We start from the raw sequence: 17,510 nt of genomic DNA, 5'->3' as shown, positions 1-17,510 counted from the left end.
AGGCATGGTGTTATAAAAATTTTAAAATCACGGTATTGAATAAAGTTCGATAGAAAATAAAGTTTTAATTTATCCATTCATTTCAGATACTGGCCCGTAGCATACCTCCACAAAGGCCCACCACCAAACACAACATACTTCCGCTACAACGAAACAGAAAACCCAACAACAACAGAACAATACCCAACAACTCAACGATACACAACAACAAACCGATACACAACAACTAACCGATACACGACTACAAACAAATACACAACTACATACGAACCCACTACAATACAACCCGACAAACACAGAGATGAGAAAAAGCGAAACATAAGCATATTTGATGACGTCATCGAAACAACAACTGTCAAAGTCAAATCAACAACAACAGAAGTACCAGAAGTGACAGAAGAAATTATTGTAGAGAATAAAACAGAAGTCGAAACGGCTAAGCCTTTAAGTGTGAAAATCAAAGATGTGATAGCAGGTATAGATGATAAGTTAGATGATTTTTCTAGTTCTATAGAAGTGTTAGATTTGGATGACGTGAAAGGAGATAAATTATCTGATTTGAAGACTTTAGAAGCAGAAGAAAGGCAAATTGAAGAGATAGGTAGAATTCTAGCTTCAAGACGAGGTGGAAAACTAGTTCTAGACAAACGTTCTCAGAAAGATCTAGAAAATAAAAACATAGCGATTGACAAAGAACTAATAGATTTTAACTTTGGTAACCGATTTAATATTGAACGAAGAGGAGTTATACAGAAGGTAAGTAAAGATGAGATAGAAAGAGAGAGAGCTAATGACAAAAGCTTGGAAGTGAGTGAGACAGCATTCGTGAGACCACCAAGAATTTTATCTACGACGGAAAATATAAGGAAAGCAGTTGTGAACGGCAAAGTCTTTTACGATGCAACTATAAGAGAACAACGAGATACATTTCTAAATTCTACTCGAAAAAGTAAGAATTTAAGAAATGCGGATGAAACGAAACTGCCAAATTTGGCTACAGTTTCAAGTTTCGGTAAAAAAATTGTTAAAGCTAGAAATGTGAACCCTGTTAGAAGGGTTCGCAGGGTTTATAGGAAGAGGTATAACCCGGAGGAAGTGAGAAGGAGATTGTTAGAGCGAGAGAAAAGTAAAATTGATGTTTCTACTGATAGTTCTAGAAAAATATAAGAAAAAATAACTCAGTAAATATGCAGTTATTGTAGCAATAAAATCTGAAAAATCTAATACCTACATTTTTAAGTATTTGAAAAGCATTTTTACTTTGTGTATGCCTACGTATTGAAGGATTTTTTCTGGATTTGGATTATTTTTAAACGACTTAAAGATAATTTAGTGATTTAAAATGATGGGGTAAATATTTGACGAGTGTTTGCGTTATAATGCTGCTTATATTTATAATAAAATAAGGATATTTTTATTAAGTTTTTAAGTATGTATGTATTTGAGACAAAATATTTTTAAGAAATCTTTTGGTGCTTATTAAATTGTCAGTTTGACTTTAAATTATAATTATTAAAGTTGAATTGACGATGCATGAACGAAATTATAAAATAAGTTATATTATTATTAAAATAATATTTTCTTTATATAATTTATTTAAGTAAAACATAAGCTTGAATGATAAAAAGTATTCTGTACTTTGATAACAAAAAATAATTAATGGAGTTGATGCTATTTTTTTTAAATAAAGTATGTATCTGAACATCTGCTACATACGACTATTAGTGCCGTCCAGGGTGGCAGGTACGATTTCAAAGCAGTGAACTTTTCTCATAGAACGAGTGGTGATATCAGATTGAATTGCTCTCAACTGCCATTACACAGGGTCCGGGTTTGATTCCCGTCCGAAAACATTTTTCTTTGATATATCCAACAGGCGTGATATTTTAATAACACTTAGAAATACTCGTATTTTTAATTGATAATTATAATTAAAATATAAATTAATTATATTTTTGTGATAATTTATAATTAAGTTACCGAAACAATTAAGTTACCATAAAGAAATTGTAGATGGCACACGTGTATTTTTTTTACAAATTTTCTCACTTTTATAGTTAGTTTATAATTATTTTTGTAAGAGTATAAATAAAAAGCAATTCCTTTAATAGTGTGTTTTATTCATTAACTACTTACAACCATGTACTTCTATCACTAGATCAAGTCGTGGCTCTTACTCAATCAGCCTAGCCTTTCTTCCAAACTATGTTGGAGTCGGCTTCTAGTCTTACCTGATGCAGCGGAATATCAGTATATTACATGGAGCGATTGGCTATCTGACCTCCACAACCCAGTTACCAGTTACAGACTTTCAGGCTTCTGACTACTGTTAACGACTGTCAAAAATCTTTACAAAATGACAGCCGGGACCCACAATTAAACTCGCATTCCGAAACACGGATGAACTCGATACGTATAGGATGGTCACCCATCCACAGAACAACCTTGGCAAGCATAGCTTAACCTCAGAGATCGGTTCGGCGGCTGTTGTTAACTAAGCCAAGAGCTCCTTGCTTTTACTCGATCGACGACAAACGAAGACTCGATCGATTGATGAGCCCATACTCGATTGTTATGCTCACACCTTTATTACATGGGACTATCATTGTCAATGGCGAAATGTGGATGTACTACACTCTGCCTACATCTTTGAATACAACAGGTGTGAATTTATGTATGAAATAATCTGTATAATTTAGAAATTGTATACAAGATTTCTACTCAAACCATCCTACTAATGTTACAAAAGCGAAATTTTGTGAGAATGTAAGGATGTTTGTTACTGTTTCACGCAAATACTACTGAACCGATTATGATGAAATTTGGTATATAGGTAGCTGAAGACCCAGAATAACACATAGCTATACTACGCTACTTTATATCCTGAAGTTTTTGAAGGATTGGGATTTAGACAGCAAAGGTTTCCACGCGGATGAAGACGCGGGCGGCCTCTACTTTTAAAATACATCTCAAAATTAAAATAAACACTCAATGAAAGCTCAACATTGAAAGTAATTCAAATAACAAATTCTAGTTTACTTTTACTTTTCAAAATCGTAACAGTTTCTCTACAACAAATATTAGTATGTAATTTACGCAACCTCGTTGAAGCAAGCCCTAGAGAGCACTTTTACTCATTCCGTAAGCACTTTCACGTAAAACTGCACTCAATTGTATGCAAGTTGCGTTGTAATTGTAGCACTTTCTGGATGCACTGAGTGCGTTGATCGAATATTTATTAAAGAGACAATAATATTATATTATTTTGCTTCAAATAATTTAATTTGATGCAAAATGCTCTTGTTTTAAGCAATTACAGTTGCGCTGCTCGATCTCTTAGGTTAAGCTACGCTTGCCGAGGTTATTTAATGGATGGGTGGCAATATTATACATACCGAATTCTTCGGTGTTTCCGAAGGCATGTTAAATCGTGCGTCCTGGCTGTAGTTTTCAAACATACACGACTTACTGAGGTGTATCGTGCTATAATCCAGATAACTGGGATGTGGTCATTCAATAGAGTCAATCCAAGTAAGATAAAGTACTAGTATTTAGCTGCATCCGGTGAGACTAGGAGCCGACTCCATCGTAGTTGGAAGAAAGGCTAAGCTGATTGATTGTGGAAGGACACTTAAAAAAACCACAGTAATTAGTTCCCTTCGCTAATCCATACTAATATTATAAATGCGAAAGTAACTCTGTCTGTCTGTCTGCTACTTAATCACGCCTAAACTACTGAACCAATTTGCTTGAAATTTGGTACGGAGATATTTTGATACCCGAGAAAGGACATAGGCTACTTTTTACCCCGGGAAAATGACGCATTTCCCGGGAAAATTCAGAAAATTCAACGAAGTCGCGAAAAATCAATATTATAATGACATTGAATTAACAAAATTCCGTTGCCATGGCAACTGTTTTAATGGCGGATATGCCTTAGCGCGACTTCGTTATTGGACCAAGATCCCAGAGCTGCCAGACCTACGTGATTTTAGCAAAGCTGAAATTTTGAGGATTGTTAGTATAAAGGGTCTGGTAAGAGGTATGCACATCCACTACCTTGAAAGCGGGGCCGTTTCTGAGGTAGCGCGGAGTGAAGGTGCGTAAAAAACGACCCAACCCACGTTATAGTAGCAAAGTTGGTTTTCAGATATGTTATTAATGATATTATGTAGAATTAAAATTGACTATTGCCAGACCGTTTCCCGGGGCCATTACTTCTGCCAGACGCCTTAAATGTTATAAAAAAATGAGGTCAACTACGTCATAGTAGCAAGCCTAAATTTTATATATGTTATTAAAGGTACAATTTTAAGACCCCCTGTATGCGGACAGACCATTCCGCAGGGCCCTTCGTCCCCTAGACGCCATTAAACTTTCCCTATGAGTGCGAGAGTAAGAGCATTATTCATACGCATAAATGAAAAACAATTGAATTAAAAAAATAAAAATTGAAAAATTATTGAATACTAACTGACCCGCGCATCTTTGCTTGCGTCACTTAAGAGAGATAGGTCAAAATGTTACATAAACGGGTTATGTAACATTTTTCACTGGTACTCTGCTCCTATTGGTCGTAGCGTGACGATATATAGCTTATAGCTTTTCTCAATAAATAGGCCATCCAACAGTTAAATATTTTTTTATTCGCACCAGTAGTTCCTGAGATTAGCGCGTTCACACAAACAAACAAACTTCTCAGCTTTATAAAATTAGTATAGATTAAAAGTACTTGGAATGTTTAGGAAGATAAGTAGCATTATTTTAAAAATAGATATGGTTTACACTTTCCACAAAAATTATGAAAAAAAAAATTATAGTCATTCATCATCATCATTATCTGAGCTCTTACTTCCCTCATCAAATTGAATATTTAAATCATCTCCACCATCGTCTTCATTGTTACTTGAATTCTCTGTAAAAAAAAATGTAGGTGATGCTGCACGGCTACAACTTTTCATTAACACGTATACAGTCGGCGATGTGAATGAGAAATTCCACCGGCAAAATGTTAAAAAATTCGACGCAAGTAATTTACCTCCTTGTAAATCTGAATTGCTTCAACAATTTCGACGAGCAAATTATATTGCGGGTGTCTGGAGTAATGCTCATATAAAGCGTCCCAGCATTTTAAGCCCAGCAAATAAAGGGTGGGTTCTAAAGGATAACCATTATCATTTTAAGTGGTTTGATGGTGACTAATTGCCAAGTTTCGTAAGCGAATCACTTGAAAACGAATTAGGTATTTTATTTTAACTATAAATTATTTCAATATACCTACTTGTAACTGTTTTCAACATCATTACCTACATTTTTTTTTACAGAGAATTCAAGTAACAATGAAGACGATGGTGGAGATGATTTAAATATTCAATTTGATGAGGGAAGTAAGAGCTCAGATAATGATGATGATGAATGACTACAATTTTTTTTTTCATAATTTTTGTGGATAGTGTAAACCATATCTATTTTTAAAATAATTCCCAAAATAATGCTACTTATCTTCCTAAACATTCCAAGTACTTTTAATCTATACTAACTTTATAAAGCTGAGAAGTTTGTTTGTTTGTGTGAACGCGCTAATCTCAGGAACTACTGGTGCGAATAAAAAAATATTTTACTGTTGGATAGCCTATTTATTGAGAAAAGCTATAAGCGATATATCATCACGCTACGACCAATAGGAGCAGAGTACCAGTGAAAAATGTTACATAACCCGTTTATGTAACATTTTGACCTATCTCTCTTAAGTGACGCAAGCAAAGATGCGCGGGTCAGTTAGTATTCAATAATTTTTCAATTTTTATTTTTTTAATTCATTTGTTTTTCATTTATGCATATGAATAATGCTCTTACTCTCGCACTCATAGGGAAAGTTTAATGGCGTCTAGGGGACGAAGGGCCCTGCGGAATGGTCTGTCCGCATACAGGGGGTCTTAAAATTGTACCTTTAATAACATATATAAAATTTAGGCTTGCTACTATGACGTAGTTGACCTCATTTTTTTATAACATTTAAGGCGTCTGGCAGAAGTAATGGCCCCGGGAAACGGTCTGGCAATAGTCAATTTTAATTCTACATAATATCATTAATAACATATCTGAAAACCAACTTTGCTACTATAACGTGGGTTGGGTCGTTTTTTACGCACCTTCACTCCGCGCTACCTCAGAAACGGCCCCGCTTTCAAGGTAGTGGATGTGCATACCTCTTAACAGACCCTTTATACTAACAATCCTCAAAGTTTCAGCTTTGCTAAAATGACGTAGGTCTGGCAGCTCTGGGATCTTACTCTATATACTAAGAGATATAACGTGAAAAGAAAAGCATATTTTATATCATCACGCTACGACCAATAGGAGCAGAGTAACAGTAAAAAGTGTTACAAAACCGTGGAAAATTCTGATCCATTCTCTCTTATGTGACGCAAGCGAAGTTGCGCGGGTCAGCTAGTATACAATAATGTGATAAAAATGTATCAACGGCAAATTTAAATATATGGAGAGCTTTTTATGTAAACTCCCTTATTCCGGGAAGAGATCCTTGCCCAGCATTGGGCAAACAGTCTTTTATTAACATAAGTGAAAAGCTTGAAAGTTAGAAATTATAAGATTTACTATCAAATTACTTGCCAGCTTTCCATAATTTACGGCGATATTAATTATTGTGTTAAGTGCCATCTAGCGAAATGATTGGCAACTAATTATGGTGAAGAAATTGTAGGCGGGAAATTAAGTTTTCTAAATATAGTTATAAATATTTTATTACTATGTAAATTAGATTATTAAATTATGAAGGATATCCACCGCTAATCAAAGCTTTAAACCGTATCAAAATCCGTTCAGTAATTTGTCATTGAAAGTAAGTACTTTCGCATTTATAATATTTGCAGTGATAGCCGAGTGGTATAAGTTGGCACTTCCCATGCAAGTGGTCGGCGATTCGAACCGGAGGCAACACACTAATGACTTTTCGAAGTTATGTGTGTATTAGATAATTATCACTTACTGTAACGGTGAACGAAAACATTGTGATGAAACCGTGCATGTCTAAAAAAAGGTTTTATACTTTTCTTGAGGGTACATGCAAACTCCCCAATCCGCGCTTGGTCAGGATGGTAGACTAAAGGCCTAACTCCTCCCTCGTTCAGAGGGAGACCCTTGCCCAGCAGTGGGACAGTCACGGTTTAAAATAAGTGAGATACGCATTTTTATATTCTTACTTTTTGCGCATTAAGGCACGTAAAATTGCGGGTCCCGGCTGTCATTCCCAAAAGATCTTTGACAGTCGTTAACAGTAGTCAGAAGCTTGAAATTCTGACAATCAGTCTTACCGAAGGGTATCGTGTTATAACCCAGGTAACTGGGTTGTGGAGGTCCGATAGGCAGTCGCTTCATGTAAAATACTGGTATTCAGCTGCATCCGGTGAGAGAAGCCGACTGCAACATAGTTGGAAGAAAGATTAGACTGATGATGACTTTTTGCGCATTAAACGACCATTTAGCAAATCATATTACGCACTTTCTTTTATATAGAGCATATAATTTAAGTTTTTAGAACATTATCATCAGATAGTCATCAAAACAGTTATAAATAACTAAATCATGACTGTGAGACACGAATAACGCATTTATATATAAACTATGATATAACGAGACTTTTACTACATTAAGTAAGTAATGTTACATGTTATTGTATAAAATTGTATGAGTTTTTGTTTGCTTGTATTTTTTTCTTAAGAGTTTTGGATAATGTTTCTATCGATATAGTAAAAAACTAGCTGACCCGTGCGGCTCCGCTCGCGTGAATTTCGTACTGTTGCTTATTCGTTTGAGCACGCGAATTGCGAAGCACTCAATACACCTACACATAAAAATGTTAACAACTCTTTTGTCATCTAATGGTTATTTACGAAAGGGACCCGAAGGGCACACAATGTGACACAGGCTCAGGCAGGCCCGATTTCCTGTGGTTACCTTCTTTTCTGCTCTCGTCTGTATCCGTAGCAGTTTACAGTGTAAAATATAATACCTTATTATAGACTGACCATTGCTTACCCGTCTGGATTCAGAATATCATTTTAGGTCCTATCTGCGCCGGAGCTCTTCAGACGCGTAATAATGTATACTTACGATGATACGTCCGAAACCGCGTAACCCGTAATTATTTTTTATACTTATATCATCCGTTGTTTATTTTTTAAAACTTACCACATAGTCTGTTTCATAGCTATCCAATTTATTTCCTTAATGCAACCAATTAATTTGGTTATGTGATTCGAACAACAACGCCAGCTGTCAGTTGCGGCGAACAACGACAACAAACGAAATTACTCGATTTGCCATCTAGGATATCCCGATCGCACCGGACCCACGTAAACCAACATTTTTGTGTAATATATCATACAACATTTATGTTTAAAAATCTTATAAATGCATAGCATGTTTCAAAGGTATTTTTTTTACAATAAAGCCATCAAAATAAATTAATTAGAAAAAACATGCTTTGTTGCGGTTTATAACGCCATCTATTGGTTGGTGCGAACAACAGGTATCGATACGGCAGGCGCCGACTATGCGAATGTTGTGAAATGGATTGTAACGCCATCTATGGTCTCTATAGCGAAATGCAGGTTCAAACGATTTCTACGTATTTTTTTCAATTTTCTAAAAATCTTTGAAATTTTATGCTATAAAAACTATCCTAGAAATTGCTCCACTACTTATTCTATGCATATACCAAATTTCAGTGCATTCTATCCGGTAGTTTTAACGTGATAGCGACACATACAGACGGAGGACAGACAGACAGACAGACAGACAGAAAAGAAAATTATAAATTGCAGATTCGGTATCAGTATCCGTTACTAAACATCCCCCATTGGTTTTTTTTTAAATATATTCAATGTACAGAATTGACCTCTCTACAGATTTATTATAAGTATAGATGGAACTTCAAGGAAAAATATCAGTTTATTGGTAACTTTATTATCATCAATATTTAAAGTTAGTTTAGCATTTTTAGGATATCGAAAAAGCCCTTCAAATCAAGGTTAAATGAGATTAATAAATGGGTTAAGTTCAAGTTCAAAAGGTATCGAACATTAAAAAAGAGCAATAAAAGACTGGTTAATTAGTAGGAACCTATATTTTTTAAATCTGTAAAAAGAGGAATATGTATTTTTTTAGAGATTTTAAATTTGGGTAGGTACTAATTTTTAGATTTAGAAAATACACCAAAATAGTTTTTTGAACAACAAAAAGTTTTTTTAAAAGAGATTCAAACCCGCAACACGTTGCTATTAAAAATAACAAAGTAAGATCACTTTCAAAATCTTGCTAATATACTCCTTACTTTCATATTGCTTAAATGTTACAGTAAAATCACAATATTTCTCAAGCAAACCCGCGATAAAGCAATACTAATACATAGAAAGCGACAATAAGCATTAAAAATAAAAGCGTATCGGCCAAATATTACGGACTGTGTATAATCGAACACTCGAATGACATGAAAACGGGTAATTTCGCGCAATCGCGTTACAGACTTTCCCTAAATGTTTACTTATGACCGCAAATGCGTACAACTTTTTACGTAAACTGCATTTTTAATGGTTTGCGTTTTCACTTCGGTTTCGTGGGTTATGGATGATTTTTAAACCAGTTATTCTGTTTCTGAATCTATACTTAATATTATAAAGCTGAAGAGTTTGTTTGTTTGTTTGAACGCGCTAATCTCGAGAACTACTGGTCCGATTTGAAAAATTCTTTCAGTGTTAGATAGCCCATTTATCGAGGAAGGCTATAGGCTATATATCATCACGCTACGACCCATAAGAGCAGAGTACCAGTGAAAAATGTTACGAAAACAGGGAAAATTATGATTTTCTTATGTGACGCAAGCGAAGTTGTGCGGCGGTAGTAACTTAATAAGATTCAGAATCAAGGCGACTTCGTAGAGTTTTAAAAGTGATGTGTATTAGAAATAATTATCAATTGTTCTAACGGTGAAACATTCACATAACATTACGCTTGTTACACCCTAGGGTAGGTAGAAACGAATTAAATACACCCACGATGCGTCATTTACAATGTGTGCTATGTAATCTACAAGCGAGCTTATTGACATATTTCGGGCATGTTACCAAACGTCAAACATAAGTACTACTATTCTAAAGTGCCTGAAAGTTCTTTAAAACAGTTCTTTAAAGGATACCAATTAAAGTTATTACCCAATTTGGCAAGCGTGGTGGACTCAAGGTCTAACTCCTCCCTTATTCTGGGAGGAGACCCAGCAGTGGGACAGTAATGTTTTTTAATATACGGCCGTAAAATTTAAACGCAAACTGCATTTTTAACGGTTTACGTTTTCACTTCAAAATGTGAATTATGTATTTCAACCGGTTTTTCTTGTATAAAGTAGACTAGTTTCTACTAGTGATTGATGGTGCAGTGGTTATTATGCACTTTCAGATCGGTAGTGGGTTCGAATTTATGGTTATAGGATGATTTATTATGTCGCATTTTCACTTGCACTTGTAGTTTACTTAGCAGGTCGTAGCGTTATCATAGGCTGCTGATAACCCTGCAATAATATTGCGAAGATTTGTAAAATTTTTGTAACACATTATTTAACTAAAATCTATCGTTACTGCCTAAAATATTGCACAATCACCTAAATCCCTAACCGAGTTATGTACACGTAAATAGTACGTTATATGTTATTGGGGTATATACACCTATATCATCTACGGGCTCTAGATTATTATCACAACAATAAGAAAAGAAAAAATAAAACATATTATATTTCCAAAACAAGATTTTAATCCTTAGAAATAAATTGAAATCAATTAGGTACATTATTTCCGATTGGGAGTCGAACCTACAACCTTCCACTGAGAATTATATTTAGTTGTCAAAATCGAAGTGGCAACCAAACACTTATTTGTATTACAGATACAACAGCCAGAAAAACAACCTTTTTATCAATAAATAAATAATATTCATCATAAATAAATTTTAATATCATTGGACAACTCACACACGGTCATTTGATTCCAAACTAAGCAGAGCTTTTACTATGGTAACCAAATAACTGATAAACATACTTATTATACTTCTAAATACATACTTATATCCATATACTTTAACAATCAGGCTCAGAACAGATATTCGTGCTCATCACACAAAGATTTGTCGTGGGTGGGATTCGAATACACGCGACGCCACGGTTATTGCAGCGAGGTGACCACTTTAACAACTGCGTCAAACGTGCAATAAGTAAATAGCCTTTTCATCACTAAAGAAATACGCAGTACAGTTCTACGAAAACTACCCTAATATTAACCATGGTCGATAGTTACGGTTCATCTCAATTGACATGGCCCATAACTTTTACTTTAGAAAGTGACTTTCCCTCTCGAAAGGCAAACGTTTTTGATATTGAGACGGCACAGGTGACATTTGATAGTGTTTGCCGTGTGTAATTTAACACGTTCGATGCTCGAGTCGGGCAAAGACCTAGGGCAATTCTGTTGAAAAATTCTAAGTTGTTAAAAATGTATACTTTACTAGCTGACCCGGCAAACGTTGCTTTGCCATATAAATTTAAAAAAAATAGTGTCACTTATGGGTATGAAAAATAGATGTAGGCCGATTTTCAGACCTACTCAATATGCTCACAAAGTTTCATGAGAATCGGTCAAGCCGTTTCGGAGGAGTACGGTAACGAAAACTGTGACGCGAGAATTTTATATGTGCGCGAGTCCGACTTACATTTGGCCAGTTTTAAAATCTCGGTTCCTGAAATCGTTTCATCATGAAACACCGTTACAATACGCACTTAAAATTAATAGCATTACTATAAAATTTTATACATGTCTGGTTGTACGTCGTGTGTTTAAGGCTTTATACCCATCGATAAAACAAGTAGCAGATGTATGTAAAGAAATATTTTTCTTTGTTCTTTATTTCTTCAAGACAACTCCCGCACTAAGAATTGCTCATGTCGCGGGGACTTTTACAAACATACAAACAACAGAATTAAAGAAATATGAAAACATATTGAAAAAAACAATCTTTAAAAGGACTTTTTACCTCGCTCCAACCAAAGGATTTGTTCTGTAGCGCTACCATGAGTTGGTAACTATAGTCTCCCGGAGACACTGTAGTTTTCGTAAAACTCGAACAGCGCCTCTAGCGGATAGTTAAGGTACCAAAATTGCTACTATGGGTCGCCATATTTAATAACGTGTAGTTAAATTAAACAACAGTGAATGTAGATTGGCTTTGTCGTTCATTCTTTACCTATTTGAGCCTACTGTTGTAGTTGCGTTCTCACGTTAACTACTCTAGTTTTTAACTACGCCAACTCATGGTAGGGCTACTGTTCTTTTAATTTCAAACTATATGCACCTGAAAAAAAAAAATCAACCGTGCCGATTTTTTAACGAACCGTGTCGAATTTTGGACAAAAATCAATATGAAACAGGTTTCTTTCCCTATATAAAAAAAAAATATAGAATCCGTAGCGCGATTCTCAATCACTATCGACAACTGGCTAGATTAAAAATTTCTGTATGAAAATCTGATCCGCGCCTCTAATATTATAGTATCCTACTAATACTATTAATGCGAAAGTTTGTGAGTATACAGTACATATTATTATGTATGTATGTATGTATGTATGTTTGTTATTCTTTCCCGCAACTATGGTGAACTCATTAATTATAGTGGTATGTAGGTAGCTGAAGACCCAGACTAACACATAGGCTACTTTTTATCCCGAAGTTCCTGAGGGATCGGGATTTACACGGGAAGGGTTTCCACACGGACGAAGTCGCGGGCAGCCTCTAGTATTATCTAAATATGGTCATGATCATATCATCCTATCATGTAAGAATCTTCTTCCGTGCCGCAAGTGGGTGCCGAGCTTAACCAACAGGTCATTGAACTATTGACCGACTGCACACAAGGAGGGTACTGTGCTATTGACCGACGCGAAAAGGGAGAGTTGCGATCGAAATTACAGATTGATTGATAAATATCGACTTTGTTTCGACATTACTATTTTAAAGTTAGATGTTGTTGCATATTTGAAGCTTATGCTTGTAGGGTTAAGCACATTATGCTTTAGAAAACTTTGCAGACTAGTCTAGTAGAGATGACTATTTTTTCTCTTGGCCTATTTCCATTTTGCCGTTAAAACTAGCCAACAAAGCAAGACTCAATTTGCAGTGTCCCAATGTATGTTCCTTTAGGGAAACCTATTTTGCATTACTCCCATAACTCCAAAGAACGATAGCCGATTTCACATTGATTCCCAAACAGGGTTTAAGGTTTTGAAATCCGTAATCACTAAAAATATTAAGACAGAGAAGTTCAGAATGAACTTGAAAGTTGAAAGTTGACTTAATCTTAAAATTCAGATTAATTTTGTCTACGGTAGCGTACGTATCCCTAATATTGTATGTCTAGATATACTTAGTATTAAATATCCTTGACAGGCAATACATCAATAATACGTTTTATAATTTGCTGAGCCTCGTTCCCAAATAATGACAAAAAAATTAAGAATATCTTTTCAACCGAGGACTCAAACGCCTTTTGCAGTCACATTTACTTCTACTGCGCTATATAGGCAGTTAACTTATTAAACATGCTTAATAAGTAGCTCAACATGGTGAAAATGAAGAGCAAACTCATAAAGTGAAGTTTTAACGATGCTTGTGTTTAAAAATGTCATGTTTGTATTGACATGGGAGAGAAATGGTGATATTTCATATTTCTTATGTTTGACTTGAAGTCTGTATGATGAATTTTTGACGGAAGGTCGTTGAACTATCGACCTAGAAGACAGAAATATTGATTTACAATAAGAAAACTAGCTTTTTTTCAGCGACTTCGTCACTGTAAAATGAGTTACCGGGATAAAAAGTATCGTTTCATAATCCAACTTATAAACTTACGTTTAATAAGTTTCATCAATCAGGGTTCAGGAGTTTTGACGTGAGTAACAAATATCGAAACTTTAGGTGTACGTGAATTATACCTAGCTACTATACCCATAGCATAGCCATATACAATGTTAGACCCATGTAATAGGGGTCGAGCCTAATGCTATATACCGAGCACGGTATTGAGCTCCGCACCACTGTTGAAAAAAAATCAAATCTTTTTCCTATCCTTTTTTAAAAGACAACTCCCGCACTAAGAATGCTCTTGTGTCGCGGGGACTTTTACAAACATACAAACAACGGACACAAAGTACAACCAGACCCGAAACAATCTTTTGTGGATCGCACAAATAATTGTTCCGCGTGGGAATCGAACCCACGACCTCCCGACGCAGTGGTATCGGCGTGGTGACCTAAACCACTGCGCCACAGAGGCAGTCTATTTGTTAACGAATTTTAGAGAAAAACACATTTGTAGTTTATGGCTTGAAAAAATGACATCGTATACTTTTATCCCCATACAACACAGGCGTAGAGCAAATCCAATAGAAATTAGAAAAGACCAACAGCACTTTACCCGACTCAGGAATCCGTCAAATACTTAATTCCCACTTTTCAAAAACCAGTTTATCTGACATTGAAATGATCGTAACCTTTGCCTACTTACTACTTGGCATCCGTGAACCTGCGTGCTCAGTCTCACAGGTTTCACTTGAACAATGACTGATTAAGAGTCAACGCACACTACTGCATGAAAGTTTTGCTTAAACTAGGGTTACCGACTTCGTTTACAAGATATAAAGCTTCTAAAACTGAGAGGAAAATAAACAGTTTATTTAGAAAAAAAATAAATAATAATTCGCCAGCGTGGTTGACTCAGGGCTTAACTCCTCCCCCGTTTGGGAGAAGACCCTTGCCCAGCAGTGGAACAGGTAAGGGTTGAAAAAAAGTTATATAACCGACTTTAAAATGACGGGTGGTTCTCAAGTCTTTTGTATTAATTTTTTATGTTAACTACCTCATTACTTTTTATATGGTAGACAGATTTTGATGGTTCTTTTTGTCTAAATAGCAGATTTTTTGGTACAAATTGTGTATAATTTGTTTTCTAAACAATAAAATTCATAATATTATTATATTTTTTATTTCCTTAGCCTTTTTGGCTGTCCTATTGCAAGGAAAGGTTCCATTCCTCCCAAATTCCCATTCATTATCTATTGTTTTTTTTTGCAATACAGTTGAGAACCCTAACAGAATCGGAAGGTTTTGGTGCGAAGGTGTGGTTATTTGTGGTTTAACGTGGTTGAATAATTCATTGGCGTTCGTTAAGTGGTTTATTGTGAGGTTCCATGTTTTATTCATTGAGTATATTGTGGTCAGTGATACAGATTGTTTGAACAGTTTTTAAGGCTGTAGTTTTAGAGTTAAAAGGGTGCCTATTTTACGAAATCTGTAGGGAGTATGTTGAATATTAAGAGAACACTAAAATTACTATTTTTAAAATATCGATAGTATTTTTTTTATCACGAACTTAGCAGGTTTGTGCGATTCCACTTGGATGTAATTTAGTGTAGGGGTTAGTTTTCATTATAATCTATGTAATGTTGTCAATGTATCTATACTCAGAGATACATAGCATTAATAATAAAGGTATACGTATAATATATCAATGATCAAATGCATAAAGTAATTTTAAATATTTGAAACTAAGAATTTCTTGACAGAAACAGTTACGTAGATCTTTTTCATCCGATCCAGAAATCAAACTTAGGTTTATCGTAGCACTGTGCAATATAGCTGCGTCATCGAGGCAGTCAAATACATATATCGTTAATATGATGTACGAAAGCCAAAAATGTAAAAAGTATTTTTTAACAAACATAGATGTTCAAACCACAAAGTTTGAAGTAAACAGAGCCGTGTGAACAATGCTAGTTTTTCAAAACGATCTATTGTCAAACACAATAGCGCTGTGGTCAAACTTGTGTCAACGTAGTTACCCAATGCCCTCAAACATCGGTCGGGTTAACGACAGGCGCTGTGATAAAAATGACAAGAAATATAATAATTTGACAAGCTGTATATGTTTATGTGTCTGTATATAGCCGCTGCCTCTATGGCGCGGTGGTTAGTGTTTGTGATTGCCTCGCAGAGGTGTCGGGTTCGAATCCTGAATCACTAAAAAGTCTTTTCTGAGTTCTGTTAGGATTTTTTTTTAATCGCTCGAAGGAAGAATTTGGGGTTGTATAGACCTCCGTGCTTGGAGAGCACGTAACGCCGTCGGTCCTGCGCCTGACCTCTCACTGGTCGTGTCGGTTATCCGTGTCACCGGACTATGAGAGTGAAGGAATAGAGAGTGTACCTGTATTGTGCACACACTTGGACACTATAAAAATAAAGCCCTGCAGTTTACTGGTTTCAATGAAATAGGCCGCCATAGCTAAATATAGGCCAGGACGACATCACATGGGAGAAGTGATTTTATATATATATGTAAAGATATTTAAGTTTTTACTTCGACCGTTTTCCTACGGATAGCAAAACAAGCTAATCCTAGCAGTGACGTGATTATTTAAATTAGACATCCGTGAAAGTGTAAAGAAAACGAGAGCGATATTAATGTGTACTTTACATATTTATTGTTTTACAATAAAATACAAATTATTATAGTCCATTCTAGTGTAATAAGAGAGAGTGGTTCTGTCTGTTTGTCATGCATTTATGCCTAATAAATTTAGCAAAGTTTTAATTATTTTCTTGGGTAACATCATCAACCTTTTACCAACTATGTTGGAGTCGACATCCAGGCTCACCAGATGTAGCTGAATACCAGTGTTTTACATATAGCGTCTGCCTATCGGACCTCCATAACCCAGTTACCTGGCTTGTAACACGATACTTCTCGGTAAGACTGGTTGTCAGATTTTCAATTTTCTGCTTTGAAAGTGACAGCACGAACCCACAATCCTTAATATTCATAACAAACTGTCTTATACAGAGCAGGGCATAAATAAGCAATTTTTTCGTAAAAAAATAAGACATGTAAGTGGAGTCACAGACTACGCTTGTGTTAATATAGTTTTCACTAGTGAATGTGTTAGGTGTCAAAACAGGTGTCCAATTTTATTGTTGTCCAATTTCTGTCAATATTATTGACCATTTATATTCATTGGGTTGAAAAATATCTTAATATGTAATTTGATGAGATAATTCCAAAACTATGTTATGATTTCTATAAGATTGACATAAAATAGTGATGACTAAATATCTTTCTTTACTAATATGAGAATACGAAAGTCTGTATGTATGTTACGCTTTGAGGGTTGATTTGCTAAAATGATTTTGATGAAATTATGCATGAAGATAGCTGAAAATCCTGAAACAACGTAGAAAATTGTGTTTTATATTTTTACATAGGTTTTGTATGTGAATAAAGTAAGTTAATATTATCATAAAATATCTCAACAACTCTCTACTAAGTGGTGGGACTATACCACAGTTAAAATTAACTAAATTATTACTCTCTTATTCATAAACACACTATAAACCTATTTT

The 17,510-nt window shown here is 35.1% G+C and overlaps 1 protein-coding gene across 1 annotated transcript in view; it reads left to right on the top strand.

Moving 5' to 3' along the window:
• The window catches only part of LOC142984404 (uncharacterized), a 37,409-nt gene extending 35,320 nt beyond the window's left edge, over positions 1-2,089 (top strand). The window contains exon 21 of the mRNA XM_076131958.1: positions 87-2,089. Coding sequence (XP_075988073.1) covers positions 87-1,167 — 1,081 coding nt within the window. The 3' untranslated portion in view covers positions 1,168-2,089. The remainder of the gene's footprint in view (positions 1-86) is intronic.
• Positions 2,090-17,510: the final 15,421 nt, after the last annotated feature.

This window comes from Anticarsia gemmatalis, chromosome 27 (assembly GCF_050436995.1).
Source record: "Anticarsia gemmatalis isolate Benzon Research Colony breed Stoneville strain chromosome 27, ilAntGemm2 primary, whole genome shotgun sequence".
NCBI classification, from domain to species: domain Eukaryota; kingdom Metazoa; phylum Arthropoda; class Insecta; order Lepidoptera; family Erebidae; genus Anticarsia; species Anticarsia gemmatalis.
This window is presented reverse-complemented; position numbering and strand designations above follow the sequence as displayed.